This window comes from Pipistrellus kuhlii, unplaced genomic scaffold (genome assembly GCF_014108245.1).
Source record: "Pipistrellus kuhlii isolate mPipKuh1 unplaced genomic scaffold, mPipKuh1.p scaffold_m20_p_34, whole genome shotgun sequence".
Lineage (NCBI taxonomy): Eukaryota > Metazoa > Chordata > Mammalia > Chiroptera > Vespertilionidae > Pipistrellus > Pipistrellus kuhlii.
In genome coordinates, this window is record NW_023425534.1 from 3,597,256 (window position 1) to 3,625,188 (window position 27,933).

A 27,933-nucleotide genomic window follows, 5' to 3' on the forward strand; every position below is an offset into this window, starting at 1 on the left:
GGATGGCGAAAAGGGAGGCCAGGGGCGAGGGGGGCAGGTACCCCGTTCCCACAGCGCGTGTCAGAGTCCGGGGAGGAGCCAGCGAGCAGGCTCCCGGGCTCCCGCCCGGACACAGCCTCTCCCCGCGGCCCCTGCGTCTCAGAGGCAGCCCCTCCGCCCCCAGCGGGGCCCGGCGCCGCGAACGGCAGGGAGGACGCGCCGCCTGGCCGAGCCCTGCGCTCCCAAGTGCAGCGCCGGCCACCACGCGAACCCGGAAATCGTCCCGGAGGCCCCGCCCCCTCGCCCTCTGACCCGAGCCGGGGGGCGTGGCCTCGCCTGCGTCTCCGCCTCCAGCGCGCGCCACGGGCTCAGTCCCAGTGCGCGTGCGCGCGCCCCTGACCCGGGCGCCCTGTGTGCGCGCGCCCCTGACGCGGGGACCCCCTGCGCGCGCGCCGAGGACGCCCGCGTCTCCGCGCTCCGGGCGGGGAAGGGGCCGCGGGGCTGAGCGCGCCCTCCCGGCTCGCCGCCCCGGCTCCGCTGGCGGAACCCGAGCGCGCGGTGGGCGCGGGGCCGTGACGCACACCTGTCGGCCGCCCGGCCCGCGGACAAGGAGGGTGCGCGGCGCCCCGCGCTTCGCGACCTTCTTACTTCGCGACGCAGTAAGCTCTTCCCCCGCTTCCCCGCGGCTCCTTTGGCCGAACCCGAGGTCGGTGGGTCGGCCGCCGGCCACGCGCGGCTGTGAAACCCGCGGGCCTTTCGCAGGGGCGTCCCCTTCGCCACCCCCGCCTGCTGCAGCCGCTGGGAAGCTGGCGGGCAGAGCTTGCTGGGACTCCCCTGGCACCCTCGCTGCAAATAAATGGCTTGTCCGCGCCCTGCCCCTGGGCATAGGTCTGTCTGCTGGCGGATCTGCAGCTGGCAGCCTGGCCCCTGCGAGGCTAGTTCTGGGCGCGCGCGCGCGCACACACACATATACACACACACATACACACACACACACACACACACACACACACACACACACACCCCGCTCCCTGGAATGCGGCTCATGGGAGGAGGAACTCGGTGCTTTTTCCCTGGGATCTGCTTCATCTTTGCATTAGCCCTCGGGTTTCAACCAGCGTTTCCAATGCACAAGGACTAGTTTTCCAGAAGTAAACCTGCCCAGAGCTCTGAAAATCGGCTCGCTCAAATTGGAAAGTTTTGCCTGAAATGAGAACTTACGGGAACATTATAAGCCTCGGTTCCTTGCTCCCCCCCCCACCCCCCCCCGTTATCCCCACCCCCGGAAAGGGGGCGATGAGGGAGCGCTGGTGCAGCGTGGCGTGTACAGGCCATGCTCTGACTCTGCAGCAGTGAACGGCTGGTTGAATGTTGGAGCGTGTGAGGCCCAGTGTGTAAGCTTCAGGAGCACCTGGGGTAAAACTCCGTGTTTGGCCTGAACAGAACTCACTTTCCTGGCAGCTTTTTTGTGTAACTTTCTTTGAGACACAGGACTGCTCATTAGTAACCGCTCCAGGCAAACACGCAAGTCATTTGTATCCAAACGCTGGAGTTTACTCAGTTACTCTGTTTAAAAAAATTGTTTTTCAACAATGATGTGTGAGAGAAATAGAGGAACATGAATAGGTTGTTCCACTTATTATGCATTCATTGGTTGATGCTTACACGTGCCCTGATGGGACCAAACCCACAACCTCGGTGTATCTTGGTTTTGCAGGATTATGCTCTAACCAACGGACCACCCACCCAGGGCTGCTAAGTTCCTATCGGATGGTTTTAGGCCATTGAGAAGGGAAACGGTTAAGGGCAAGGAAAGAAGCCGAGAGGCACGCTGTCACCTGGGGCCCTGCCATTCTCACTCTGTGGATGGCGTTGTCATCCTGGTTGGCAGACTGCACCTGGGGTGTGTCTGACCCTCCCCCGGCCAGAGCAGGGAGTCTGGTTTTGCTTCTTGCTGCCCCCCGTTGGAAGCCAGGAGGCTCTTGGGGAGAGTTCTCACTACTGTGTCCTCCCATCGAATTTCTGGGGGTTTTGGCGATGATCCCCATTTTACAGCTGGAGAAAAGGCCCTCGGCAGTAAAGCGAAAGCCTATAGCAGTGGTCGGCACTCATTAGTCCACAGAGCCAAACATCAACAGTACAACGATTGGAATTTCTTTTGAGAGCCACATTTTTTTAAACTTAAACTTCTTCTAACGCCACTTCTTCAAAATAGACTCGCCCAGGCCGTGGTATTTTGTGGAAGAGCCACACTCAAAGGGTCAAAGAGCCGCAGGTGGCTTGTGAGCCACAGTTTGCCGACCACTGGCCTAGGGCTAGGGCACATGTGTCAAATACAAGGCCCGCGGGCCAAATCCATCCCGCCAGGCCTTGCAATGTGGCCCGCACCGCGCTGTCATCACTGCACTCCGCTGCGTTTCCATCACAATGACAGTTTATGACTGTTCAGTAAACCATTCGGCCCGCGATTTAGGCTGGATTTTAGATTTTGGCCCCTTCTCTGATTGAGTTCGACACCCCTAGGCTAGGGAGTTAGAAGGTTACTCTCCTTGCTCTCTAGGCCCAGTTTTAAACCCCCTCTGGGGCTGGGGGGGACTTATAACCATTTCAGCATCATTTCCCGTTGCTTTTCCATCTGTGTGGTAGGAAGGTCAGGAAGCTGTCGATGAGCTAGCTTAGTTGTTCCTTGGCATTTTCTGCCTAGAGGTTAATTGTCTGGTAGCCGTTCCAGGAAGCTAGCGAGAAAAGTCCCTGGACTCCTGACGCTGCTGGTTTCACAATAAGGCCCTTTATGGGTGGCGCTGTGGGTTGCGTAACGGTGAGGCTAACGTTCCTAGGGTGCTTGCTGTACGCCAAGCTTCTCCACAGGGAACGTCCCGTTTGTTTTGTTCCGATCGGCGTGCTGTCCCCTCCGAGGGGAAGCACGGGAGGCTAAGCCATGTGCCAGGTCACACAGCTGCTGTGCGGCCGAGCCGGGACTGGAACCCCGAGTTCTCACACTTCAGAAACTGGAGGCACCTTCCTGGTTTTAACAGAGCAGCTCAGGCTGAAACACAAGGCTTTCCTGACGTCAGGGGGAAGGAGGAGGGTGAATCACGGCCAGGCAGAGGGGCCTGAGGCTGACCACAGCGCCCGGTGCTCGGGGCTGCTTGACCACACGCTGTAGAGCTGCCTCCCTGTGAGGGTGGCGGATGCTGGAGAAATGCCATGTAATTCACTCGTGTCCTGGCTGTGAGAGGAGCAGGATCTGTGTCCACCCTAATACAACGTGTACGTGTCGCCGTTTGGGGCTGGAGTCACGCATTTTTACAGGTGTGAGGGAGGGAGGGCGGTAGGGCTGAAGCCAGTCTGCCTGGATTTAGATCCTGTCACCTCTGACCTGCCTGACCTTCTAAGTTACTTCACCTCTCCCCGCCTTGACTTCCTCTTTCCGCATTCTAGAAACAGGGACAGTCAGTACTTCTTAGGCTGTGGTGTGATACATGTCCAGCTCTCAGTCTAGCATCGGACATATGATTAAATACTCTATAAAGATCTCTTTTATTATTCATAGTATTGGCACAAGTAGTAAGTTGCTGCTAATGTGTGCCGTGCCACGGTGCTGGATGTCACCGCTGGAGACTTGTTCCTGAGTGCCATCGCTCAGGCAGAGAGCTCACACACAGGCGGCGGTGGTCTCCTGCCAGTGGGTTTACTTGTTCATTCAGCAGATGTTTATGGCTCGCCCTCTGAGTGCCAGGCCCCTGTTTTGGATCAGGAGACATGCATTGAGCCGCCACGGAAACCTCTGTCCCCACCGGCACGTATGTTCTTGTGAGGGGAGGGGTCACAGACAAACCTCCTATTAATAAAAGGCTAATATGTAAATTGACCGAACAGTGGGACAGCCGGTTGCTTGACACTCACTAACCACCAGAGGGCAGACGCTCAACGCAGGAGCTGCTCCCGGTGGTCAGTGTGCTCCCACAGAGGGAATGCCGCTCAGCCAGAAGCCCTGAGCCAGGCTCACGGCTGGCGAGCACAGCAGTGAGGGGCGGGAGCCTCTCCCGCCTCTGCAGCAGCACTAAGGATGTCCGACTGCCGGCTTAGGCCTGCTCCCCATTGTCAGTCGGACATCCCCCGAGGGCTCCCAGACTGCGAGAGGGCTCAGGCCAGGCTGAGGGGAACCCTCCCCCCCAACACACACACACACACACACAGTGCACGAATTTTGTGCACCAGACCTCTAGTAACAATCACACATTAAATAGCGACATGTACCGTGAAGAGGAGTGAAACGGGTTGACTTGGGGACGAGAGGTTTCCGGTTTTACAGAGTCGGCCGAGAAAGCCTCACTGAGGTGACATTTCAGCAGAGAATCGAAGTTGCTGAGGGGTGAACCAAGTGGATATCTTTGGAAGAAGCAGGTGAGGCCGAGGGACCAGCAGGGACAGAGACTCGGGGGCAGGAGTGGCTGGAGCCTCGAGGGGGCAGGGGAGCCGGGGAAGAGATCAAAGAGCTAACAGCTAGGAGGCCAGAACGGTAGACCCTTCAGGCCGCTGAACAGAGAACACGGTGACCTGACCCGTCTGTAAAAGATCTCTCTGCCTGCTGTGTTCCGGGGAAGAGGGAAGCGGGAGGCCAATTAGCAGGTCTCTGAGCAGCCCAGACAGGTGCCAGGGGCGGCCAGGCCAGCGTGGCGCTGGGAGGTGAGAGAGGTGGGCGTTTTTACAGAACTGTCGGATTTGCTGACTCATTATGGCCCGAAGTTTGCCGGCCTGAGCACGGGAAGGCTAGAGGTGCCACTTACTGAGAACGGGGACATGTGCATGGGGAGCAGGCTGGGAGCTAAGTTCGTTTGATTTTCAGCGTGGGAAGTCTCGTAGACAGCAGCTAATGGTGTCAGAGTAGCAGTTGGTTGTCTGAGCATGCAGGCTAGGGGGAGAAAGTCCAGCCTGGAAACAGCCTTGGCAGAGCAGGCCGGGCATGCTGGTAAATGTGTAACAATCCCCCGGGCAGGGGTGCGGGCTGGTGGGGAGCTGGTGTGTGGTGTTGGCCGATGTCTGTTGTGTAAACACTGCTGGCTGGCCAGGGTCAGGCACTTGCTACAGAATATTTTCCCTTACAGATGCAACAGTGGGACTAATGGCAAGAGCACAGATAATAGTAAAATGCAATCTCACCTGTGTTTTTAATATAATTGGTTTAGTTCTAAATTTGTATCATCCCGTTATTAACAGTGGCCGTGCTTAACAAGTGGCTTGAAAAATTCCTGGAAGCTTAGCATTGAGTCTTGTGTGGAGGTACAAGGGGGCTCCGTCCAGCACACCGTTTGGGTCATGGGGACCCCAGATTGGTACCTAAAGAGGTGATAGGTACTCTCCGAGAGGAGGAAAAATGGCCTGAGTTTACCGTGAGTGTGGGGGGGGGGGGGCACAGACGGTCCCCCAAGCAGGAAAGAGTGAGGGAAAATTGAGTTGGCACTCACAGAAGGGACTGGGCACGGCCCTTTGTACTTCAGTTGAAAGGATCTTTAGTTTCACTTGTTTTCCTTTTAAAGATTCCAAAGTCCTAGGCTGTGGTTTGAGAAAACCTTCCTTCTTCCTGCCTGGTACACAGAAAGTGGGCGCCCAGGCTGTGGGTACCGGCAGAGGTGTGGATGCCATGCTGTGCTGGGGAGGGCAGGCCAGCAGCGGCCTCTGACCTTTACCTCCTGCTCCTCTCCCGCCCTCAGCTGCTGGGCCCAGGGGACCAGAGCCGCTTCCTCCCGGGCTTTACAGACACGCCGAGCGCGGCACGCACCTCCAGGTCTGTGCAGACCCCGGCAGGCACGGCGGGCGGTGCCCCACAGCCGCCTCTTTTGCTTGGGCAAAAGCAAGGACTGGAACCCCCCCGATTCTGACCCAAACCCTCTGGCAGCCAGCGCCCACACGTTGCATGTTAGCAGAGCTGTGCTGTGAAAGGTGAGTCCCCAGCATGCCTGTAGACCCCTCAGTCTGGAGCTGGGGCGCCTGGACCCTGGGCAGGTGCCTGGTCAGCCCCAAAGCCCTGATGAGCCGCCAGCAGACCTCCTGCCACCTCCGCACCCCTGCAGGAGGCCTCGGGCCGGCCCTGTGCTGTGTGTTGTGTTTCTGGCGAGTGTCTTGAATAATAATGGTTGTAAATGAACTTGCATTTTCTGCGCATGCAACTTACAGCTTCATAGAGTTTTGTCTTAATTTCTGAATGACACTCATTGCTTCATATTTTATTATTATTATGTTTTTATTGCTTCATATTTTAGTTCTGCATTTCCACCTGCTACTTTGGCCTCGGGCTGTGTTTCTCTGTTAATAGATGGCCATCTTCTTTCCGTGGAGAGCGTAGGAGTTGAGGACCGCAGAGTGTGGTGGCCCTGGAGCTCAGACCTCATGTCCTGGATAGGATGCTGGGGCCTAGCCCGGGTAGAAGTCTCGTTCAAGGTGGTGTGGTCGTTTAGCAGTGAACCCGGGCAAGAATCACCACGTGTTCCAACTCAGTCCGCTATTCCGTCCGTCCTGCCTGTGGCTTCTCCACCTTTTCACTGAGGGTTTTCTTGTTTATTAATGATAAAGAGAAGAGATTGAGAGCAAGGTCAGCGGTCAGAACGCCCCCTCCATGCTCTCGCGTGAAATGTAGCTTTAGATTTCCTCCACAGCCCTTCCCTCTCAGGGCAGGCGAGGAGGCAGGAGGAGGAGCTTCAGCGGAACCTCCCCAAGCAGAGCCGTGAGCAGAGCGGGCTCAGGCCACAGGCGCGTGCGGGGGCCGCCCCGGGGGCCCTGTTTGTCATTGAGGAGACGTGGACCCTCACTGTTGCAGGGACTTACTGTGTGCCAAGCCAGGGTCGTGTGGCTGAGCCCGAGGTGGCTTTGAGCCAGTCCTCTGATTGAAATGCCACGCTCTACACAGACGGAGGCTCAGGCTGTGTGGCCCCTCAGCTGCCCCTACAGTTTCCGCAGCTGTCAGACGGCCTCCGCGCTGAGCCTCCTCCACAGGCGCCTGGGGGAGGTCAGGCACTTAGCCCTCCGCGCACGCTGCCTGCTCGGGAACCTGGGGCATTAGCATCGGGCTCAGGGGGTCGGCAGCCGGCTGGACAGGCAGGTCTGAGCTGCCGTGGATGCCGAGGTGCCCATCGCGTGGTGAAGGGAGCAGGAGGCAGGTGTGTGTGTTTGGACCTGGGCCCCTCTGCTGAGAACTGCCGCTCTAGACTCAGTGCTCCGTATCCCGGAGTCTGGCTGTCCTAAGTGTGCTCTCCGGCCCCTCCCTAGGCCCTCTGCACCAGAATCTACGTTTTAAAAAAATCCTCAGGAGACCCAGATGCATATTAAGGTTTGAGAAACACTGTTAAGGTTAAGCAAACATGGCAATAAGCAAATCCAAACACACACACACACACACACACACACACACACACTCTCACTCTCACACACCGCCCACACTGGTTCAGGGAGGAGCTGTTCCCGGGCGTTTAGCAACCACAGAGTAAGCAGACTTGCTGCAATCGCGGGTAGCTCTGATCTGTGCTTGTTTCACGGAGTTCTGGGACATACGCTGAGGTGAGGGGGCAAACTGGAAACCGGCTGTCAGGGGAGGCTGAGTCAGAACCGGGTTACAGAGGGACTGGGAGGCGGGCGGGCAGGCCCGGGCCATCCATCGCAGCTCTCTGCAGCCTTCTGGGGTCGGGCCGGCGGTTCTGGCCCATGGGCTCCCTCACCTGCCCCCCCAGCCTCCGGAGGTTCTTGAGCTCCTTCCCCCTGGCACATCCAGAACCCTGGCCGCTGCTCGATCAGGAGCCCTGAGACGCAGCCTGCCAGCTGGCGGCTGCAGGCTTCACCTTCCTCCTGCTCTGACCTTGCAGCTCTTCCTCCCTCCCCACAGGGCATTGCCACTTAGGAAGGAAATGCTTGAAGGGCCAGGAGCTGGAGAGCAGGAGGAGAAAGTGGAGGGGCCTGTGGCTCCTCTGCATTGGGGGGCGGGGGGCAGGTGAAGGAGAGGGGAGCCCCCGGTCCTCCAGTTAAAGCTGCAATCGGGAAATGTCGGTGTCCTGTGCACGCTGGTGCCGACACTGTGGTCGGATCTCCTCTTGGTTTGGCTGCTAACGGTGCTGTCTCGGGGATGGGTCCCCAGAGATGAGGACGAGGCACAGGGCAAGTGGAGGAGGGGGTCAGATGCCTGAGTCAGGGGGCAGATCCCGGGCCTCGATCCAGGGGCGATGCAGCCTGCGGAAGGTCGGCTGGCCGGGGCTGCAGGGCTTCTGTCACTTCCTGTGATTTCTTTAAGCCTCAGTTTCCCTATCTGTAGACCAGATTACAGACTTGTGGTGGAGGATTCCCTTCATTTTTTATCTGCCTGCCATAATGGGTGTTAATCAGTCATTCTAGTTCCAAATAAATAAATAAATATTGACATGGTATTGATTTCGGAGAGGAAGGGCGAGGGGGAGAGAAGAGAAACGTCAGCGATGAGAGAGAATCATTGGTCAGCTACCTCCCTCAGGGCACGCTCCAGGGATCGAGTCCACAGCCTGGGCATGTGCCCTAAGTGGGAATCGAACCGTGACCTTCTGGTCCATAGGTCGATGCTCAACCACTGAGCCACACGGCTGGGCCTAGTCCCTTCCTCATTAGCACAGCCAGGCTGGACCCATTCCCCCACCTGTTCCTGAGACCCAGCTGCTGGCCCGACTCCTTCCTTCCTTTCTCACTCCTGCCTCTCCCTCGGAGCGAGGCCCTGGTGGAAATGGAAGGATGGGGAGCCTGGGAGTAAAACTGAGCCCGATGAGCTTTACAACCTCGGTTTGAACAGAGGCCAGAGAAGTCGACTCCCCTGGTGTGTTTGTGGCAGGTCCGAGGCCTCTCGCCCTTCATACGTGTCAGCTGCTCCAACCAGCCAAGTGGTAGGCCCGCCTGGGGGAGGCCACAGCGTGCCATTGCTGTGCAGTTAGCTCAGAGCCAGCGGCTGGTGCCTGTCCGGCTCCCCCACCTCTCACCTGGGGACCTTCAGTGCCTCGGCTCTTCTACCTGCAGGAGGGCGACGAGGTGGGACCCACCACTGGGTCTCAGGTTCCCGTCCGCATTCCGTGAGACCTAATGCTCACGTGCATCACGGTCATGCTTGGAACGTGTTGGCGTTCAGTGTTTGCTGCTCTTACTAATATACCACGATAATTATACAGCCCTGTCCCCGCACAACATAAACATTACCTCACTGTAATCTCGTAACAACCTTATGATGTAGGAACCGCTAATACCCCATTGCAAGTGAGGAACCGAGGAACAGAGGTCGTGATATTGTCCAAGGTGAGGGCTTGCGCTGAGATTTGAACTCAATTCTTTGGTTCCGGTCTGTGCTTTTATCCCCCGGTGTATTCGCTGTGTGCTGGAGCCAGTGCACTGGGAGAAGCCAGGGGAGAGGGGAGAGGGGTGGCATCTCTCACAGCTCCAGCCACCTTCCCGAGCTGCCCCGATGGTGCAGGCAGCCTGCGCGCTGGGCAGAGACTGGCCGTGGCCATGAGGTGGACAGCTCCGATCCCATGGCGGCCCTGAGGCCTCCCTCACGGCTGTGCCTCCTTCCCATGTTCCTGGAGCAAAACGTCCCACCTCTGCCCGGGGCTGCCCCCTTCCCGGCAGAGTCCTGTTGACAGAGCACACTGCCGACCCGCCGGCTTCCTGGCACTAACACAAGCTGCCAGGAGGAGCGGGGGGAGGGGGGGGCAGCGAACGCTGGGACTAGCGGTTTCCTGAGAAACACGTGGCTGTTTCTTGCCAGGCAGGAAATGTTCGATAGCCTGGAATCGTGTTTGCCTGCATCACGCCACCTGAGCGTGTCTGATCCTTCCTCCTTCTGTGTGTCTCTCCCAGGCGCCCGGGCTTCTGGAGGATGCTCCTGGTGGCAGTGTGCATGGCCCTTCTGGGCTGCCTGCGGGCCCAGGGCCTCCAGGGACACGTCTCCGTGGTCCTGCTGGGGGCCACGGGGGACCTGGCCAAGAAGTACCTGTGGCAGGGGCTGTTCCAGCTGTACCTGGAGGAGGCGGGGAAGGGCCACAATTTCAGCTTCCACGGGGCTGCTCTGACGGCCACCGAGCAGGGCCAGGAGGTCGTGGCCAAGATCCTGGAGGCCCTTTCCTGCCCCAAGGATGTGACGCCCGATCGCTGTACCGAGCTCAAGGGCCAGTTCCAGCGGCTGAGCCAGTACCACCAGCTGAAGACCACGGAGGACTACGCGGCCCTGAACAAGGACATTGAGGCGCTGGTGCAGCGCCAGGGCCTCTGGGAGGCGGGCCGCATCTTCTACTTCTCCGTGCCGCCCTTCGCCTACGCGGACATCGCCCGCAGCATCAACGGCAGCTGCCGCCCCGGCCCCGGCGCCTGGCTGCGCGTCGTCCTGGAGAAGCCCTTCGGCCACAACCACCAGTCAGCCCAGCAGCTGGCCGCGGACCTCGGCAGCTTTTTCCACGAGGAGGAGATGTACCGGGTGGACCACTACCTGGGCAAGCAGGTGAGCCTGCCAGGCCGGAGCGAGCTGGGGCCACGACACTGACTGTGGGGTTGGCCTGAAGCTGTGGGAGACATGGCTCCGTGGTCGTTTTGAAGCTGGGCGGGAGGTGAGAGGGCGAAGGGCAGAAGGTGAGCCGGTCTGTGTGGCCCTTGTCCTCGTGCCCTGTCCTTTTTCCCAGCAAGGGCTGTGCTCTGATCTCTCAGCGGTGCCCAGTGCCCCTTCTGGAGGTGGCCCCGAGACACTGGGGTCTGAGCCCGGCTTCGGCTGGCTGTGCTGTAGGAATTAGAATTGATACCTTATTCCACCCCCAGTGGCCTGGTTTTCAGTATCTTTTCTTCCTGGGTTCCGATCTTAGAACAGAATAGGGACCTAAGACCCCTGCTTCTCAGTTGGGCCCTGTGGCAGAGCGTGGGGCTGACCCGAGGGACACACCTCAGCTTTCTGCACCCTGGGAGCCCCGTTAGGACACACACCCCCCACCGCCCCCCCGGAAACGCCAGCAGAGAGCGCGCCTGCGTGCCCGGTGCTGACCGGCGGCGAGCCCTGGCCTCAGGCGTGGCTCTCCGTCCGTCCCCATTGAGTGTCAGCATTCCCAGAGTGGCCCTCAGCCAGGCCTGTCCCGGGGAGATGTCACTTGCTTATGAGAAAATGAAAAAAAATAGCACAATGTCGAGCTGAAGCTTTCCTTATTCCATTTTTGGTGTTACAGTATCTTTCTGATATTTAATGTTGATGGTAAGAGGCAAAAGATCATCTTAACTATTTCCTCTCCTGACAAACTAAAAGGCTGGCGGCCCTGGGGCGGTCACCTAAAGTGGGAGGTGGGAAGCCTGACGGCCAGGGCCATCGCTCTGACGGCCTCTCGGAGTCGGGAAGAGAGGGTGGGGCCCTCCTGGGAGCCAGGCCTCCTCCTCGGTCCCGAGGAGACCCCGCAGCACCCCGTCTGCTTCCCCGCCAGGCCGTGGCCCAGATCCTGCCTTTCCGAGACCAGAACCGCAAGGCGCTGGACGGCCTGTGGAGCCGGCACCACGTGGAGCGGGTGGAGATCGTCCTGAAGGAGACGGTGGACGCCGAAGGTGCGTGGAGGGTCCCGCTCCCGCCGCCTCGTCCTCCCGCCCGGTGTCTGCTGGGCGCTGGCTGCCCCTCTGCCTGCCAGTGCCTCGCAGAGGGTGCTGTCGCTGGTGTGCGGACCCCTAGCCCCCAGGGCCCTGCAGGCAGACCTGAGTGGCCAGCGCTGCCCTCAGAGCGTGGGGTCTCCTCAGGCCAGTGTGGCTCTGATGCTGAGCGGTTGGCCAGCAGTAAGTGCCAGAAGGTACCCCGAGTTCTCTGGGGGTGCGGGGGACAGTCGGGTCGCGTGAGGCTTCCTCAGACTTTTGTACTCGTCCAAGTGGCCACCTCTGCCTGGTGCCTGCCGGCTCCCCCACCTCTCACCTGGGGACCCTCAGTGCCTCGGCTCTCCTACCTGCAGGAGGGCGACGAGGTGGGACCCACCACTGGTCTTCTCAGGCTCCTGTCCGCATTCCGTGAGATCTAATGCTCATGAGCATCACGTTCATGCTTGGAACATGTTAGCATTTAGTGTTTGCTGCTCTTACTAATATTCCGCAATAATTATACAGCCCTGTCCCCGGCACAACATAAGCATTAACTCACTGTAATCTTATAACAGCCCTATGATGTAGGAACCGCTAATACCCCATTGCAAGTGAGGAACCGAGGCCCGCCCTGCCCCGCACTGTGTGCCTGGGCGGAGCGGGACCGGACCCTCAGGCCTGGGTGGGGGACGAGGATGTCTGTCCCTTGTTCTCTGCCTTCTCCTCTTTTTCCTTCTCTCTCCTGGTTGCTCTCTCCAGTTGCTCTCCCTCCTCTTTGGACGTGTATGCAGAGCTAGATCTGGTGACAGGGGGAGCAGTGAGATGCAGCCTCTGTCCCCCAGTACCTCACACATTCATGGGGGGAGAGAGTTTATGGGGACATACTCCAAACTGGATGAGGCAGGCAGGGGTGCGTGGGCAGGGGCATCAGGCAGCCCTTGGGAGCCAGGCCCGAAGTGCACTGCCGTCCTTCAGAGGAGCCGGGTTCCTCCAGCCCGGACCCCCATCAGAAGAGAGGTCCCCACGCAGTGAGCTTTCCGGGGTCTCGGGATCCCCCCAGCCCTGCCAGATCCCCCTGTGTCCTTAGCGAGGGCTCAGGCCAGGGCTCCCTCCTGGGCCTGTGTGTCTGAGGTCCTGGCGGCATGAGGGCGGGGCCTCCGCTTGCTCTGTCTGCAGAGGATGCTCGCAGGCCCTGTGCGGGGGCGGGCCGAGGGCCGCAGGATGAGGAGCCGGCCGCACCTGCTGCGGGACCAGCACTGCCCTGCTCTGTCTGCCTGGAATGGCCTGCTCGCCGCAGGGCTAGGGCGCAGGACTCCCCTCCTCCACGCTGTCTGGCAGCTGCTGCTGTGCCTGCGCCAGGCTGGGGAAGAGCCGCACTGTCTGGAGGTCCCAGTGGGCGCCATGGCCTCTCATTTTGGGGCCCCGTTGTCATTTGTGGGTTTCTTTGCAGGATCCCCATGGAGCCAGGGCCTAGACAAAGGGCAACATTCTAAAGGAAGTGAGTTCTCTGTCTCTGTGTCTCTCTCTCGCCGTCTCTCTGTCTCCTGTGTGTGTGTGTGTGTGTGTGTGTGTGTGCGTGTGTGTGTCTCTGTCTTTCTCTGTCTCTCTCTCCCTCCGACCCCACTGGGACTTAGGACACACATTCTTCCCATCCAGGAAGTGGCCTGTGCAGCTCTGGTGCCCCGAGCACTGAGCCTCGCTGTCCCCTCTGGGTCCTGCTTTGGAGCCTGGACCCTGCAGCCCCCCCACGATGGCCAGGAAGCCCCATGTGCAGCATGTCAGGCCTCGGCTCACCTTCTCTGGGTTGGGTAGGAAACAGGCAGGGCAGTCTTTTCCCTGCTGCTGGGGGTCACCGCCCGCTGCAATGGGACTGAGTGTGGCCAGCAGGCAGCTCTGAGCCCAGCGCTCTGCTCCGACCATTAAGCCAGAGGGCAAAGTGGGGCCTTCTCCCTCTAGCACCCCAGCCCTCAGCCCCTGGCTTTCTCCTTCTGCAGGTGCTCAGCCCTCACTGAGTCCTGTGAGGGAGGCAGGGGGGGTCCCTGGTGGCAGCCTGGACTACCACCCGAGTGCTGGCAGGGGCGGGGGTTTGAGCTGTACTGGCCTGAGCAGCTGCAGGCCCGGGAGAGGGACTTGTGAGCTGCAAGGTCATTAGGATGTCCCCACCCACTCACTCCCATCCACGGGGACGGGGCTGGCTGCCCCAGCTCCCTCCCTCCACGGCTGCGGTGGCTTTTTTCTTCCTTTTCTGCCTCAGCTTCTGGCCCAGAGGAGTTTGCTGCAGCGTCAAGGCCGCTGCACAGACAGCAGGGAGGGGGTGGAGGGAGGGAGAGGGAGAGAGACGCTGAGAGAGACAGACGGGAGGAGGGGAGGAAGACGCAGGCCTCCCTCCAGCTGCAGTGCAGCTCCCTCTTCTCATCGGGTGCCCTCCTGAGGGGTCCCCATCCAGTGAGCCCCTGAGAGTCGCAGGAGCCTGGGACCGGGTCCCCTGTCACCGCCCTGTGGGCCACACAAGCAGTGACTTCGGTGGGCCACTTCGCTTCTGTGGAGATGCCGCCTGCGGGTCCCAGTCTGGGCTACTGGGAAAGGCTCTGAGGAAGGAGGGCTGGGCCGCTGACGGACTGAGGCCCGGCTAGCGAGGGTCCCTGTCCTGCCCTGAGGATGGAGCGTGATGCATTCCACTTCTGAGGGCAGAGTGGCCGCTCGGTGCCTGTCACTGCGGGACGGGCAGCCGGGTCCTCCCAGAACCGGCTGGTGTGCCAGAGGGGCCGAAGCGCACTCAGCAGGGCACCCGCCTCCCTCCCGCCCCCTCTCCCGCCCCATCTGCAGAGCGGCCAAGGCGAGCCAGGCGGTGCCAGGCAGTGCCAGACTCCCTGACCAGTGGGCGCTCGCTCCTGGGCCCGCCCCCTTTTTGTTTTTAGTGATCCCAGAAGGCACTGGTGCGGTCTCAGCTGCTTTTAGTTTCTTGTGCTTTTAAAGCCCTGTTTGTACCAGGAAGTTGGGATCTCCCGTAACCTGGAGGCAACAGGACCGGTTTCCGGCCCCAGCAATCTCTGTACATGGGGGCGGCGACCCGGGGTCTGTCCGTCTGTCTCTCCCCGTCTGCCTCTCTCAGAGAGTCTTGGGGGTTAAATCTGATGGTGTATGAACATGGGAATACTTTACAACCGGAAGTGCTGTTCTCTATATATGTTGCAAGGGTAGGAAGTGGGCATGGCCTCAGGCCCTGGGTTCCACCTGACTTATTTATTTTTATTTTTAAAATATATTTTTATTGCTTTCAGAGAGGGGGAGGGAGCAAGAGTGAGAGAAACATTAATAATAAGAGAGAATCACTGTTTGGCTGCCTCCTGCATTCCCCCTACTGGGGATCTAGCCCGAAACCCAGGCATATGCCCTGATTGGGAATCAAACTGTGACCTCCTGGTTCATAGGGTGGTGCTCAACCACTGAGCTGCACCAGCCGGGCTAATATATACCTTTTAGGAGCTCTATATTTCTGTTCAGTTCTGTTTATGTCACAGAGTACGGATTGTTCTATTTTTAGGCATTTTGGTTGTTTCAGTTTTTGCTAATTTAAATAGTTCTTTGTGAGCTTTCAAAAAAATGTTAAGATATAATTCACATGCCACAAAATTTACCCTTTTAGCCCTAGCTGATTTGGCTCAGTGGATAGAGCATCAGACTACAAACTGAAGGGCCCCAGGTTCGATTTCGGTCAAGGGCACATGCCTGGGTTGCGGGCTCCATCCCCAGTTGGGAGCGTGCAGGAAGCAGCTGATCTGTGATTCTCTCTCATCATTGATGTTTCTCTCTCTCTCTCTCTCTCCTTCTCTGAAATAATAAAAATATATTTTTATAAAATTTACCCTTTTAAAATGTACAGTTCTCTAGTTCTTAATATATTCACAAAGCTGTGCAACCATAACTTTGTGAATATATTCTAGAACACTTATGAGTATTACGTTTATTTTCCCTCTAAGTTTAGGTGATCAGACATCCTGCTTTTGGCAGGACGGTCCCGATGTTTAACAATTTGTCCCGTGTCCCGTGGCGTTTTAAAAAAGTCCTGATTTTTAACGACTTGAGACAAATTGTTAAAAATCAGGACTGTCCCGCCAAAAGTGGGACGTCAGGTCACCTTACTCTTAAGTATATTTCCGAAGTGGAATGAGTAGGCCAAAGGAGAAAGTCTCCTTTGCTATTCCATCTCCCAGACTTCTCCTGCCTCCCCTGGGATGCCACCCCTTGAGGTTTCGAGGGGTCAATATAGATCATTTTCAGGAAAAAAAAAAAAAGTCCACAACAGCTGGTGGCAGCTAGAACAGCCCAGCTTGTTGGCATCTTCTGGAGTCCTCGCCCTCCCTTCCCTGGGCCTGTGCTTAGCTGCAGGCCTCCCTCTGAGAGGCACAGGTTCGGGCCACTGCACTTGAACTCTGAGAAGACAGCCAGCCAGGGGAGGATCAGAGTCTGCAATCTGTGGGCGGCGCCGAACGCGGCACCCCCAGGCGCCTGCAATGAGGAGGAGAGGAAGCGCTCTTTTACACAGCGGGCAGGACGCCTCGAAGTGCGTGCTCCCCGAGGATCGGGAGGGATAAAAATAGGAGAGGGCCACTGAGGGATTTGCTCAGCTAATGAATAGTAAGCAGATAACAGGGCTTTTAAGGACTCTGCTGTGTTCTCGCCATCAAAAATTCCTCTGTTTGCAAAGCTTTATTCTCTTTATACTCTTAAGTCCGCTGCGATTCATTGATTCTGAGACACGTCTTCCCCATCTCTGAAGTTGGATTTCCCACTGGCGAAATGGCGGTTGAATTGGCACTCCTTTTCTTCGAGGTTGTAAAAAAAATGATTCTTTCACCATCGATGGCAGTTTTGATTTGACGAAATCCAGCATATCCTTCCCATCATTGCCTCCCCAGGCCCATCTCAGACCACCAGCTACCTTTTAGGGTTTCTTTTTAGAGGAAGGGAGAGGGGGAGAGAGAGAGAAACATCAATGATGACAGAGAATCATTGATCGGTTGCCTCCTGCACGCTCCACACCCAGGATTGAGTTCGCAACCGGGGCCTGTGCCCTGACCCGAATCGAACATGACCTCCTGGGTTTGTAGGTGGATGCTGAACCGCTGAGCCACACTAGCCCGGCACCTTTTAGGTTTTCTTCACTGGAGGCCACACCACCTCTTCCGACTCAGCAGCGTTAGGACTAAAACCATCCTTGCATTTTTCTCATGAAATATAACGACTCTTTCTAACTCTTTATTCCCACGTGGTGACTGCTGTCCGAGTTGCCTGGCCGGGCCCCTCTCATGCCGCCCCTGAGCAGTGCCAACACCAGCCGGTGTTCATGGTGCTGCCTGTGTGCCAGGCACGGTTCCAGGCCTGCGTGTGTGCGGGCTCATTAGCCTCCAGCAGCCCCGCTGGGAGCACGTGTGAGACAGCCACTCCCCGGGCCACAGGCTAAGGCATGGCCGGGCGGAGACCCCACTCCAGGCCCCGACCCTGAGCTGCCTCTGGACACTGCTGCTCCCCGCACCCCGCCCCGCTTACTGTCATTCGGCCGCCCCGACAGGTCACCGGCAGGCCCTGGCCGCCTGGTCTCCCCACAGCGCCTCTCATGTCTCCACTTTGTAAAACAGTTCTATGGAGAGGTGATTATGTGTCACAGTTCACCCCTTTGAGGTGTGCAGTTCAGTGCCTCCCGTATGTTCACGGAGTGGGGCGGCCATCCCCACGACCCACTTGAGAGCATTCTCGTCACCCCCAGAAGCGCCTGCCTCTAACTCCCTCCTCTCCCCCAGCCCCCCGCAGCCCCGGACCTTTCTGTCTCTATGGATTTGCCTGTTCTGAACGTTTCACATCAATGGGCTGATTGATACGATCTGTGGCCTTTTGTGTTTGGCTTATTTCCCTTAGCGTGATGTGTTCAAGGTTCGCCCATGTTGTAGCGTTTGCCAGAGCGACCTTTTTCAATGCTGCCTAATACTCCGTCCTGTGGGCAGACTACATGTTAGTCCTGCGTTCGTCAGCAAGTGGACATGCAGGACGCTGCTCTTTGGTGGCTGCCGGGAGCAATGTGGCCATGAGCATCCATGTACAGGTTTTTGTGTGGACGTACGCTTTCCTTTCTCTTGTGTATACGTGACAGTAGGATTGCTGGGTCACATGGTGGCTCTTTAACTAGTTGCGGTCAAGAACTTACTGGCTCTCAGACTCCTCAGTCTAGTTCCCAAGGCCCTTCGCATCCGTCCTGGATGCCTGCTGTTCCCAGCCACAGCCGCTGCTTCTGCCGGGCCAGGCGCTGCCTCTGAACAGTGCTGGGGCCTCTGCCCTCTGGCCAGTGCTGTCCACCCAACTGGGATGTGGCCCAGGGACAGTCAGCCCAACATGCATGCCTTTGAGACACGCAGCATTTTAAGCAATCTGAACTATGTGTGCACATTGGAAAACCATGAGATTACGCTCCTTGGCCCAAATGCTTATGTTCTCCAAAACAATTAGAAGGCTTGGTCACCCGAGCCCACACTCCACGAGGCACCACCTGCTGGCAGCGGAGGCATTTAACTGTCCCGGGGGACGTAAGCGCTGCCCCATCCCCCTCACACCCGCACTGGCCCCCAGGCACGGGGTCCCCGACCTTTGACCTATCCCGTTCTCTGGATCCCTGTTCAGTTTGCTCCTCCAACCACAGTGCTCCGTTCTGAAGTCCCTGGTGCTTGGGCCACCAAGCGTCACCCTGAGTGCCGTGTCCTATGGTCGTTTCAGTGGGGTGGAGGAAGTAGAAAGGGAGATGTTTGGTGGCAAGAACTGCAGGTGCTGGGGCCAACTGCCTGGGTTCAAACCTTAACCAGCTGTGTGACCTTGGGCAAGTTACCTGACTTCTCTGGGCCCAGGGGTCACAGCAGGACGTCCTTAGATATCGGTATGCGAGGAGTGAGCGGAATGATACCCATTTGTTGTTATTGTCACAGCTTTTTCCTGGTGTCTTCTCAGCAATGTTGTAAGAGCTTTGATGGTCCGAACGCTGTGGGGCGGCCTTGGCCATTGTCTTTTTGGGACTCTGAGCATGCGGCTGGACAGGGCTGGACGGTCTGCTGTCCCGGGTTTCTGGCCAGGGATGCCGAACTCCTGGTGAGAAGAGTCAGCGCGCCCCCACGGGGACACGGCGCCTTCCTGCAGGCGGCTGCGGCCTCCCCTCGCCCACAGCACTGGTCCCCGTGTTGGCGTGGCCTGTTGGGCTGCTTTCAGGGCGGGTTGTTCCCTTGCCTGCTCCTGCTCACGTCCAGCTGCCGGAGCCGCGCTGGGAGCCGGGCAGGCAGGGGGCTCGGGACCTTACTCAGGCCCTGGTGGCCGCTGAGGGCAGTGTGCTGGCCATGCCACCTGAAAAAGGATCCCTCCTGTTGTTTGTGTGAACTAGATATTGACTCGATAAAAAGGAATGCGTACAAAATGCACATAAGATCCACAGGACTGGGGCACAGCAAATACCACATGCCCCCACCCGACTTTGAAATGGCTCTCGTGTCTCCGGGTCCCCCCGAAACTGCCTCCCGCCCCGCCTGTAGCGCTCCAAACTGCGGTAGACCCGCCCTGGCTCTGCCTGCTGCTGCCATGGCTGCCTGACCCTGACTTGGCTGTGGCATTTGGAGGGCGCGGTGCTGAGTGTGGGCTGGAGGTGGCTGTTTTGTCCCTTCATCCTGCACTCAGGACAGTCTCTGAGGTCTGGCTTCTAATAACTGACTCCTTCCCTGTTTCTGACACGGAAAGCATTCCCAAGTTCCTGGAGCAGGTTTCCTGTCGAGGTTCTGTTTCTCTGGCCATTCTCCATCCTGTGTTCAGTATTAATTTTTGAGGAAGCATTCATGTTTTTTTCCATCAACGTGTTTTTTGCAGTTGTTACATGGTGACGCGTGTCTAAGCGTTTTCTCCGCCGTTCAGCGTCCCGTGGCTGCAGGCGGCGCTCTCAGGCACCAGGGCAGCCGCTCTGAGCAGGGACCAGCTCCTGCTCCCATGGGGCTCCGGGTGTCGCCGGGCGGGCACTGAGTCGGGCAGGAGTGGGCAGGAGGCAGGGCCCACAGAGGGTGCCAGAGGTCAGGGACATCTCCCAAAGCTGATGGCGGCCGAGTGGCGCTGCGGGGGTGAGAACTAGCCTCATCGTGGACAGGGCATGCCAAGCCCCCACCCACCATCGCCCTCCTCTGTGTGTCCTCGGCTGGGGACAGGAGCCCTCCCATGTGCTGGAACCTCGCTCTCAGACAGTGGAGCATCTGCACTTGACTCTGACAGTCATAGCTCACGCCGAGCTCCGGAGGAGGGTGTGTGTGTGTGTGAGAGAGAGAGAGAGAGAGTGTGAGAACCGTCCCATCGCTGCTGTCCTCACCAAGTCCTCTCTTGCCCCGGGGGAGCAGGGACAGGCGTGGTGGCTGCCGCGCCACGGGACCTGCGGTGTGAGCAGAAGGCACGGGAGCCTCTGCACCGGGCTGGGCCACAGCGGGCTTGGGCTGTGCTGCGGCCGTGCCAGTCTGTGTTCCTCCCTCACCTCGTCCACCGCCAACGGGGCGTCTCCACAGGCATGTCCAGCCGGAACTCACCTGAAACGGAACTCGTGTTTCCCTCCATCCAGCTGCTCCTCGCCGTCTCCCCACCGTGGCGATGGCTCCACCACTCTCCTTCACTTAGGCCTTGATTCTAGGAGTCACTTTGGCTCCTCCTCGTTGCTCAGCAGCCCAGTCATCCCTCCCTCTAGCCCCTGTGCTCCCACTAAAGCCTTGTCCCTGGGCTCCTTGCTTCTACAGCCCTTCTCCCCTCACCTCTACAGCTCTTCTCCCCTCACCTCTACAGCCCTTCTCCCTCACCTCTACAGCCCTTCTCCCCTCACCTCTACAGCTCTTCTCCCTCACCTCTACAGCCCTTCTCCCCTCACCTCTACAGCCCTTCTCCCCTCACCTCTACAGCCCTTCTCCCCTCACCTCTACAGCCCTTTTCCCCTCACCTCTACAGCCCTTCTCCCCTCACCTCTACAGCTCTTCTCCCCTCACCTCTACAGCCCTTCTCCCCTCACCTCTACAGCCCTTCTCCCCTCACCTCTACAGCTCTTCTCCCCTCACCTCTACAGCCTTCTTCCCCCCAGCGGGCATGGTCTAGGCCGAAGGCGCCTCTGAGCTTGTCCCTTCCTGCTTGAAACCCACCAGGTGCTCCCCCTGAGCTCAGAAACAAGTCCCCCCCTCACCTGGGCTCTGGGCCCCTGTCCCTCCCTCTGGCCATGAGCCAGTCTGGCTCCATCTGCCTCAGGCTTCGCTCTGGAACTGCTCTCCCTGCCGCTGCCAGGCTGACCCATTTCAGGGGCCTTCTCTGCCTCTGTCACATCTCTCATTTCTCTGTTGACTTACTTTGTCCTCCCTCCACCTTCTTCCCCAGAAGCCGAAGATAAGGGCCTGTGTGTGTCCTTGGCGCCTGCACGTTGCTGGCACCTTGGTGCACTCGGTAATGGGTGGCAGTTGTCAGCCCCGCTGATCGGCGGGAGGCAGACACAGACACTCAGAGGTCACACAGTAAGCGGCCCTCGGACCGCAGAGCCAGGCCCTCCCCATGGGGCCGGGTCCTGGGCACATGCAGCCTGGCCGTGGCTGGGGCCAGAGCCTTCCCACCACTTCCTGGAGAAGCCCAGAGTGTGATGCGGTCTCTTAAATGGCTCCAGGGGTTTCCACATAACCCATGTTTGTGGGCTCTGCGGACGGGGCGTGGGTGCGGACAGGCGCCGGGCTGGGGTCTCGGTGCACCTCGGGACAGGGGCGTGTGGCCACCTTCACGGCTCCGGTCCTCCCCCCGCAGGTCGCACCAGCTTCTATGAGGAGTACGGCGTCATCCGAGACGTGCTGCAGAACCACCTGACGGAGATCCTCACACTGGTGGCCATGGAGCTGCCCTTCGACGTGGGCAGCTCGGAGGCCGTGCTGCGGCACAAGCTGCAGGTGTTCCAGGCGCTGCGGGGCCTCCGGAGGGGCAGCGCCGTGCTGGGCCAGTACCAGGCCTACAGCGAGCAGGTGCGCCGGGAGCTGCACAAGCCGGCCGGCTTCCTCAGCCTCACGCCGACCTTCGCAGGTGGGCCCCGGGCCGGGCGCGGGCTCCCCCCACCCCCCAGTGAGGCTGCGAGCCTGTCCGGCCACTGGCCGAAGCACCCCCCCCCCCCCAGAGCATCCTCTGGGCAGTCCCCGAGGCTCAGGCCTTCTGGGAGGGGTGCCCCTCAGACGGCAGATCATACCCGCACGGGAGCAGCACTGCTGAGTGCCAGGCATTCCATACACATCGTCTCATGCGGTCCTCACGGCACCACGGGGCAGTTGTGGTCATTATCCCGCTTAGAGGAGGAGGTGTGAGGTTCAGTGACGGCGGGAAACCTGCCGAGGCCCGCGGGCACAGGGATGGGACCCGGGCCGGGAGCTGAGTCCCGGGGACCCTCAGCCTGGCCCTTAGTCCACCCCCCACCCGCCCTTGAAGTCCGCCTTACCTGCACACCCCTCCCTTCTGCACATGACCTTGCTCAGGCATGCCTAAGTGCCCCCCCCCCGCCCAGCCCCCCAGCAGCCAGCCTCCCCCATCCTGGGACTCAGAGGCTCTGGGTCCCACCTCAGCCCAGCTCTCCTTCCTCGGGGTCGGTGAGCTTAGAAGAGGCGGTGTCTGCGATGGTCCCGAGGCTGTTTTTCTTGCTCCTTTTTCTTCTTTTTTGGTTGATCCTCACCTGAGCATATTTTTTTCATTGATTTCTAGAGAGAGGGGAAGGGAGGGGAAGGGACAGAGAAATGCTGATGTGAGAGAGACACGATTGGTTGCCTCCCGTATAAGCCCTGACCGGGGCCAGGATCGAGCCTGTAACTGAGGTATATGCCTTTATTTATTTATTTTCAAAATATATTTTATTGGCTTTTTACAGAGAGGAAGGGAGAGGGATAGAGAGTTAGAAACATTGATGAGAGAGAATCATCCATCAGCTGCCTCTTGCAACCCCCCCCCCCCCCCCCCACTGGGGATGTGCCCACAATGAGGGATATGCCTTTAACCAGAACTGAACCCGGGACCCTTCAGTCCGAGGCTGACAATCTATCCACTGGCTAGGGCTGCCATAGGGCTGCTTTTCTTTCTTCCTTTCTTTCTTTTTTTTTTTTTTTTTTTTTTTTATTATTTTTTTTAATATTTGTATTGATTTCCAAGAGGGAGAGGGAGAGAGAGATAGAAACGTCAATGATGAAGGGAAATCATCGATCGGCTGCTTCCTGCATGCCCCACACTGGGGATTGAGCCCATAACCCGGGCCTGTGCCCTGGACCGGGAATTGAACTGTTAACCTTCTGGATCATAGGTTGATGCTCAACCACGGAGCCACACTGGCCTGGCGAGGCTGCTTTCTGAGCACCGCCGGAGGGAAGGTCATGGGAGGGGTGAAGGGGGGGTGGGCCTAGCTAGGCCGTGGGTGCCCAGAGCGGGGCGGAGGCAGGAAGGGGAGGCGAGCGGGCGGAAGCCCGTGTCCGCGCTGGAGGGTCACCCCCCTGTCCTCGTCCCGCAGGCGTCCTCGTTCACGTGGACAACCTTCGCTGGGAGGGCGTCCCCTTCCTGCTGATGTCGGGCAAAGCCCTGGACGAGCGGGCGGGCTACGTGCGGGTGCTGCTCCGGAACCGGGCGTGCTGTGTGCAGAGCGAGGCGCGCTGGGCCGCGGAGCAGAGCGCCTGCCTGCCGCGCCAGGTGGTCTTCCACATCGGGCACGGCGCGCTGGGCGGCCCCGCCGTGCTGGTGAGCCGCAACCTGTTCCGGCCCGCGCTGCCCCGCGGCTGGGAGGAGGCGGCGGGCCCGCCCGGGCTCCGCCTCTTCGGCCGCCCCCTGTCCGACTTCCACGTCTACCGCCCCGAGCGCGAGCAGGACGCCTACTCCGTCCTCATCTCACGCATCTTCCACGGCCGCAAGGACTCCTTCATCGCCACCGAGAGCCTGCTGGCCTCCTGGGCCTTCTGGACGCCCCTGCTGGACAGCCTGGCCCGCGAGGCCCCCCGCCTGTACCCCGGCGGGGCGGACCACGGCCACCTGCTGGACTTCGAGTTCAGCGGCGGCCAGCTGTCCTTCTCGGTGCAGCAGGCGGAGCAGCTGGTGCCGGGGCCCGGCTCCGCCCCCACGCCCAGCGACTTCCAGGTTCTCAAGGCCACGTACCGAGACGGCCCGCTGGTCACCGCCTGGGCCGAGGAGCTGATCGCCAAGCTGGCCGGCGACGTGGAGGCGGCCGCCGTGAGGGCCGTGCGGCGCTCCGGCCAGTTCCACCTGGCGCTGTCGGGCGGCTCCAGCCCCGTGGCCCTGTTCCAGCAGCTGGCCATGGGCCACTACGCCTTCCCCTGGGCCCGCACGCACCTGTGGCTGGTGGACGAGCGCTGTGTGCCGCTCTGGGACCCCGAGTCCAACTTCCAGGGGCTGCAGACGCACCTGCTGCAGCACGTGCGGGTGCCGCACTACAACGTGCATCCCATGCCCGTGCACCGGCACCGGCGGCTCTGCGCCGAGGAGGACCGGGGCGCCGAGGCCTACGCCGAGGACATCGCCGCCCTGGTCGCCAACAGCAGCTTCGACCTGGTGCTGCTGGGCATGGGCGCCGACGGGCACACCGCCTCCCTCTTCCCGCAGTCGCCCGCCGGCCTGGAGGGCGAGCCGCTGGTGGTGCTGACCGAGAGCCCCTCGGGCCCGCGCCGCCGCATGAGCCTCAGCCTGCCCCTCATCAACCGCGCCCGGAGGGTGGCCGTGCTGGTCATGGGCCGGCTGAAGCGCGAGATCGCCCTGCTGGTGAGCCGCGTCGGCCACGAGCCCAGGAAGTGGCCCATCTCGGGCGTGCGGCCCGCGTCCGGCCAGCTGGTGTGGTACATGGACTACGAGGCGTTTCTGGGGTGATGGGGCCTCGCCCTCCGCTCACTCCCGGGCAGTCTGCCCCCTGTCCTCCCCCCTCCCGAGTCCTGCCACCTGCCCGGGCGCCTGGCTCTCTGGAACCGGGTGCCCCAGGGTCAGCCCCGGGAGAGGCCCCGTCCAACCCCTTTGATGGTCCCTGTCCCGATGTGGTCAGACCCGGAGACGAGGAGGAGATGGAGGCTCATGAGAAGCTTCAGATCCAGGTTAGGGAGAGGCGTCCCCCTAACGGGGAGTCTGGGGCTTCCACATCAGCATCAGCCTGCCTCGTGGCCAGGCTGGGCGCGGGTGCTCCCAGCTTCAGCAGGGAGCCTGGCCCAGCGGGTGCAGGGGCCGTGCCGGGCAGGCGTTGGGATTGCCTGGAGACCCGGGCTTCCCAGTCCTGCAGCCTCTTCCCTTCCTGCTTCCCTTTCCTCCCGGAGCCTCTGCTGTTCAGCTGCCGTCCTGCTCCCGTGGGCTGCCTCCTGCTCCGTGTGTCCTTCCTTCCTCCTCCTCCCAACTTGGGGGCGTCCATCCCTCCTTGGTAAGTTGGCTGTCCCCAGACTTCCTGTATAGACAGGAAGTTGATGACAAGAACACAGCCACAAATACTGGGTGCTATAACCGTGCCAAAACCCTGTGACTTGTTCGGGGCCCTTCCTAAGCAATGACCTCTGCATGGGGGGACCCCACCCTGGCCGCTGGGCACACGCTGGGCACAGCCTCAGGCCATCCAGGGTTCCCTCCCGAGGGCTCTTTCCCTCTCAGGACCTCCGGGTAGGTGTTGCTCGCAGGGTCCTCCCTGGCTTACCAGGAAAGATCTCGTCCTCTGATGGGGACAGCTCTCTGGGGGAGAGATGTAACACCAAGCGATGCATCGTCCAGACGCTCTGATCGGACCAGACAGGAGCCAGGCCTTTTGCTAGGGCGGCCGCAGCTCCAGCAGCCGGGGCTCAGCACCCTCCTCACTCTGCCTCTCCGGCACCCCACCGGCAGCCTCCTGCCTGCCCGCCCCTCTGCCGCTGCCTGCACCGCTGCATTGTGGGAGGCTCCCTGCACCGCTGCATTGTGGGAGGCTCCCTGCACCGCTGCATTGTGGGAGGCTCAGGAGCAGGGCCACCTCTCCTAGGAATGGGTGAGGTGCTCCTCTCTCGAGAAGCGGGGCCCACGGGGCCTGTTCTCCCGAGACCCCCCCCCCCCCCGGGGTGTCTGAAATGCTTTATAAAATCACCAGTGACGGGACAGAGTATTTCAGCTCCACCTGGGCATGCCCCCGCTGTGCTGTCAGGAATAAGATGCTTCATGTGACTGCGCCCCCCTCACCGAGACAGACGCCATCAGAGGGCTGTCCTTGGTGAGGAGGGCCCCCCGAAATCCATTTCTCTGCTTTTGACTGCTCAGACTTTCCTCGGCTACAATTTAAAGACTGTGGCTTCTGTGTGGGGTGGGAGCCTGGGAGCTGGTCCCTGTCCAGGGGCTCCTGTTAAAATCCTGCTTCCGCTGGCAGGCCGCCGCTGACCTCGGCAGCACAGAATCAGTGCCTGGTGGGGAGTCAGCATCTTGGCCTTTTGGCTCTAGAGATGCTGGTGGACACAGGTGGTTGCAGGTCGGTGGCCACGTGGGGGCGCTCAGGCACCATCCCTGCCGTGTTTTGCAGTCTGACCCCCATGAATTCCCCGTGTCCCAGGAATTCCCCTTGTCCTGCTCCCGTTTCTTGCACTCTGCCTCCCTGGGCCCCCAGCTCCCCCCCCACCCCCACCCCCCCAGCTGCTCCTTGGGAACGTGTTCCTCTGGGGTTGTAACACCAGAGCGGACGGGACCTCCCGTTCCCGCTTCAGTCTGGGATAAAGGGTGAGCCATCACCACTTCTGAATAACCGTGAGTCACTGCAGCCTGAGCCGAGCATGTCCTGTTCTTAGAGGGCTGCCTGCCCCGAATGCACCCTTTGTCTGGGGGGAGTTGGGGCAAAAATGCCAAAGGTTTCCTTCCACAATCCGCTGCTGTCTTAAAAGTCCCCCGGGGGGCCCTGTCAGCACTCACTCTCCCCACCCTTCCCCTCCCTCTTCCCCTTCCCCTTCCCCTCCTGGCCCTGAGCGGGGAAGCTCAGCTGGTGGTTTCCAAACGTTTGGGCCCGTGGCCCACAGCCAGAGCCCTGTCTCCAGCTCAGTGTGGTCAGGACCGGCCTGGGAGCATGTCCTCTTTTCTGTCTCGTTGAGAAAATGCTGCCCATCATCCGCTAACTGAGCTGATCCATAGTGTGAAAAGTGCTGCTGGAATCCGGCTTTACCCCGTTCCACGCCAAGGACCCCGGCTTGGGAGGGAGCACGCCTGCTGGCTCCCACGGGGACACTGCCACCATGCTGGGCCTCGAACCCGGGCTTCCCAGTCCTGCAGCCTCATGCCCAGGCCCAGAGCAGGGGCTCCCCCAGCACCTCAGGGCTGCTGGCGGGGGGAGGAGGGGTGGGTGGTGAGGAAGCGCTCCCCAGAAGCCTGGCAGCGATTGTGACGGGGGCTAAGTCCCGGGCTAAAGACTAAACATTCTGCACAGCGTGGTGTGGTGTCGTCTGATTGTTCAGCACCCTGTGAGGTGGTCCCGAGCCTCCTTCGCCGGTGACTGTGGAACTGGTGTCTAATGGCAACAGGCCAGGTGCTCCTGAGCCGGGTCTTAGGACTCTAGCCGGCCCTCCCAGCCCCGCGGGGCGCCTCCCTCTGGAGCCCCGGGTGCTGGTGCAGCGCAGTGGCCTCCTGGGCCGTCAGACCGGCATCTCTGGAGAAGCCGGTTGCCATGTGTGTCTGGAAAGGAGGGGACTTTCCAGGCTGCTGTGAGCGGGAATCTGATTGTGATCCGGGAGCCGCTCTCTGCTAACCACAGCCCCCGTCTGTCCGTGCTCCCGCCCGTGTCTCTGCAGACGGTGCTTCGTGGCCGTGGACTGGCACTCCGCCAGCTGGCTCAGCTCTGCCGGGCTCCCGGCCTGGGCGCCCGTCCTCCCTGCCCCCGGGATGGTGTGGTAGGAAGGAGGAGAGCGCCCATCAGACCGTCTACAGTTGGGTTTTCAGAAACAGTTTTTTCAGTGGAAACACCCACAGCCTCATCGGCAGTTGCCAGCAAGACGCCTGGAGGGGGTGGGGCAGGGACGCAGGTGTGATGGTGTCCGTCCTCTGCCCTCTGTCCTCTGCCCGGGGCTGGGAGACGGCACTGGGCTCTGACCAGGGAGCCGGGGAGACCCCTGGGCTGTTGGGCGGGGGGAAGGGGGGGAGCAGTGGGCACGGACACACCTCTGCCAAGCAGCAAGACTCTGCGGTGCCTTTTTGCCAAGAGAACTGCCTCGTTTTTATGGGAAAACTGGGCCCTTAAAGAGGCCTCAAACAGACACATTCAGTTTCAAAATGACTTTTTCTATGTGAGATGCAACATATATTTTTTTAAACAATAAAATTGTTTTGCCAAAATCC

General features: G+C 60.0%; 1 protein-coding gene across 3 annotated transcripts; it reads left to right on the plus strand.

Annotated features, from left to right (window-relative positions):
* Positions 1 to 371: 371 nt before the first annotated feature.
* Positions 372 to 27,930, plus strand: H6PD (hexose-6-phosphate dehydrogenase/glucose 1-dehydrogenase). 3 transcript variants are annotated; one of them, XM_045570592.1, is made up of 5 exons: positions 372 to 638; positions 9,838 to 10,474; positions 11,433 to 11,550; positions 21,400 to 21,669; positions 23,129 to 27,930. In XM_045570592.1, exons 2-5 carry the CDS (start codon positions 9,857 to 9,859, stop codon positions 24,487 to 24,489), a joined length of 2,367 nt encoding a protein of 788 aa, XP_045426548.1. In that variant the 5' UTR covers positions 372 to 638; positions 9,838 to 9,856; the 3' UTR covers positions 24,490 to 27,930. The 3 variants fall into 3 exon arrangements, with proteins under 3 accessions (XP_045426548.1, XP_036316766.1, XP_036316767.1); XM_036460873.2 differs by lacking the exon at positions 372 to 638 and adding an exon at positions 5,727 to 5,922; XM_036460874.2 differs by lacking the exon at positions 372 to 638 and adding an exon at positions 7,407 to 7,533.
* The last annotated feature ends 3 nt before the right edge of the window (positions 27,931 to 27,933 follow it).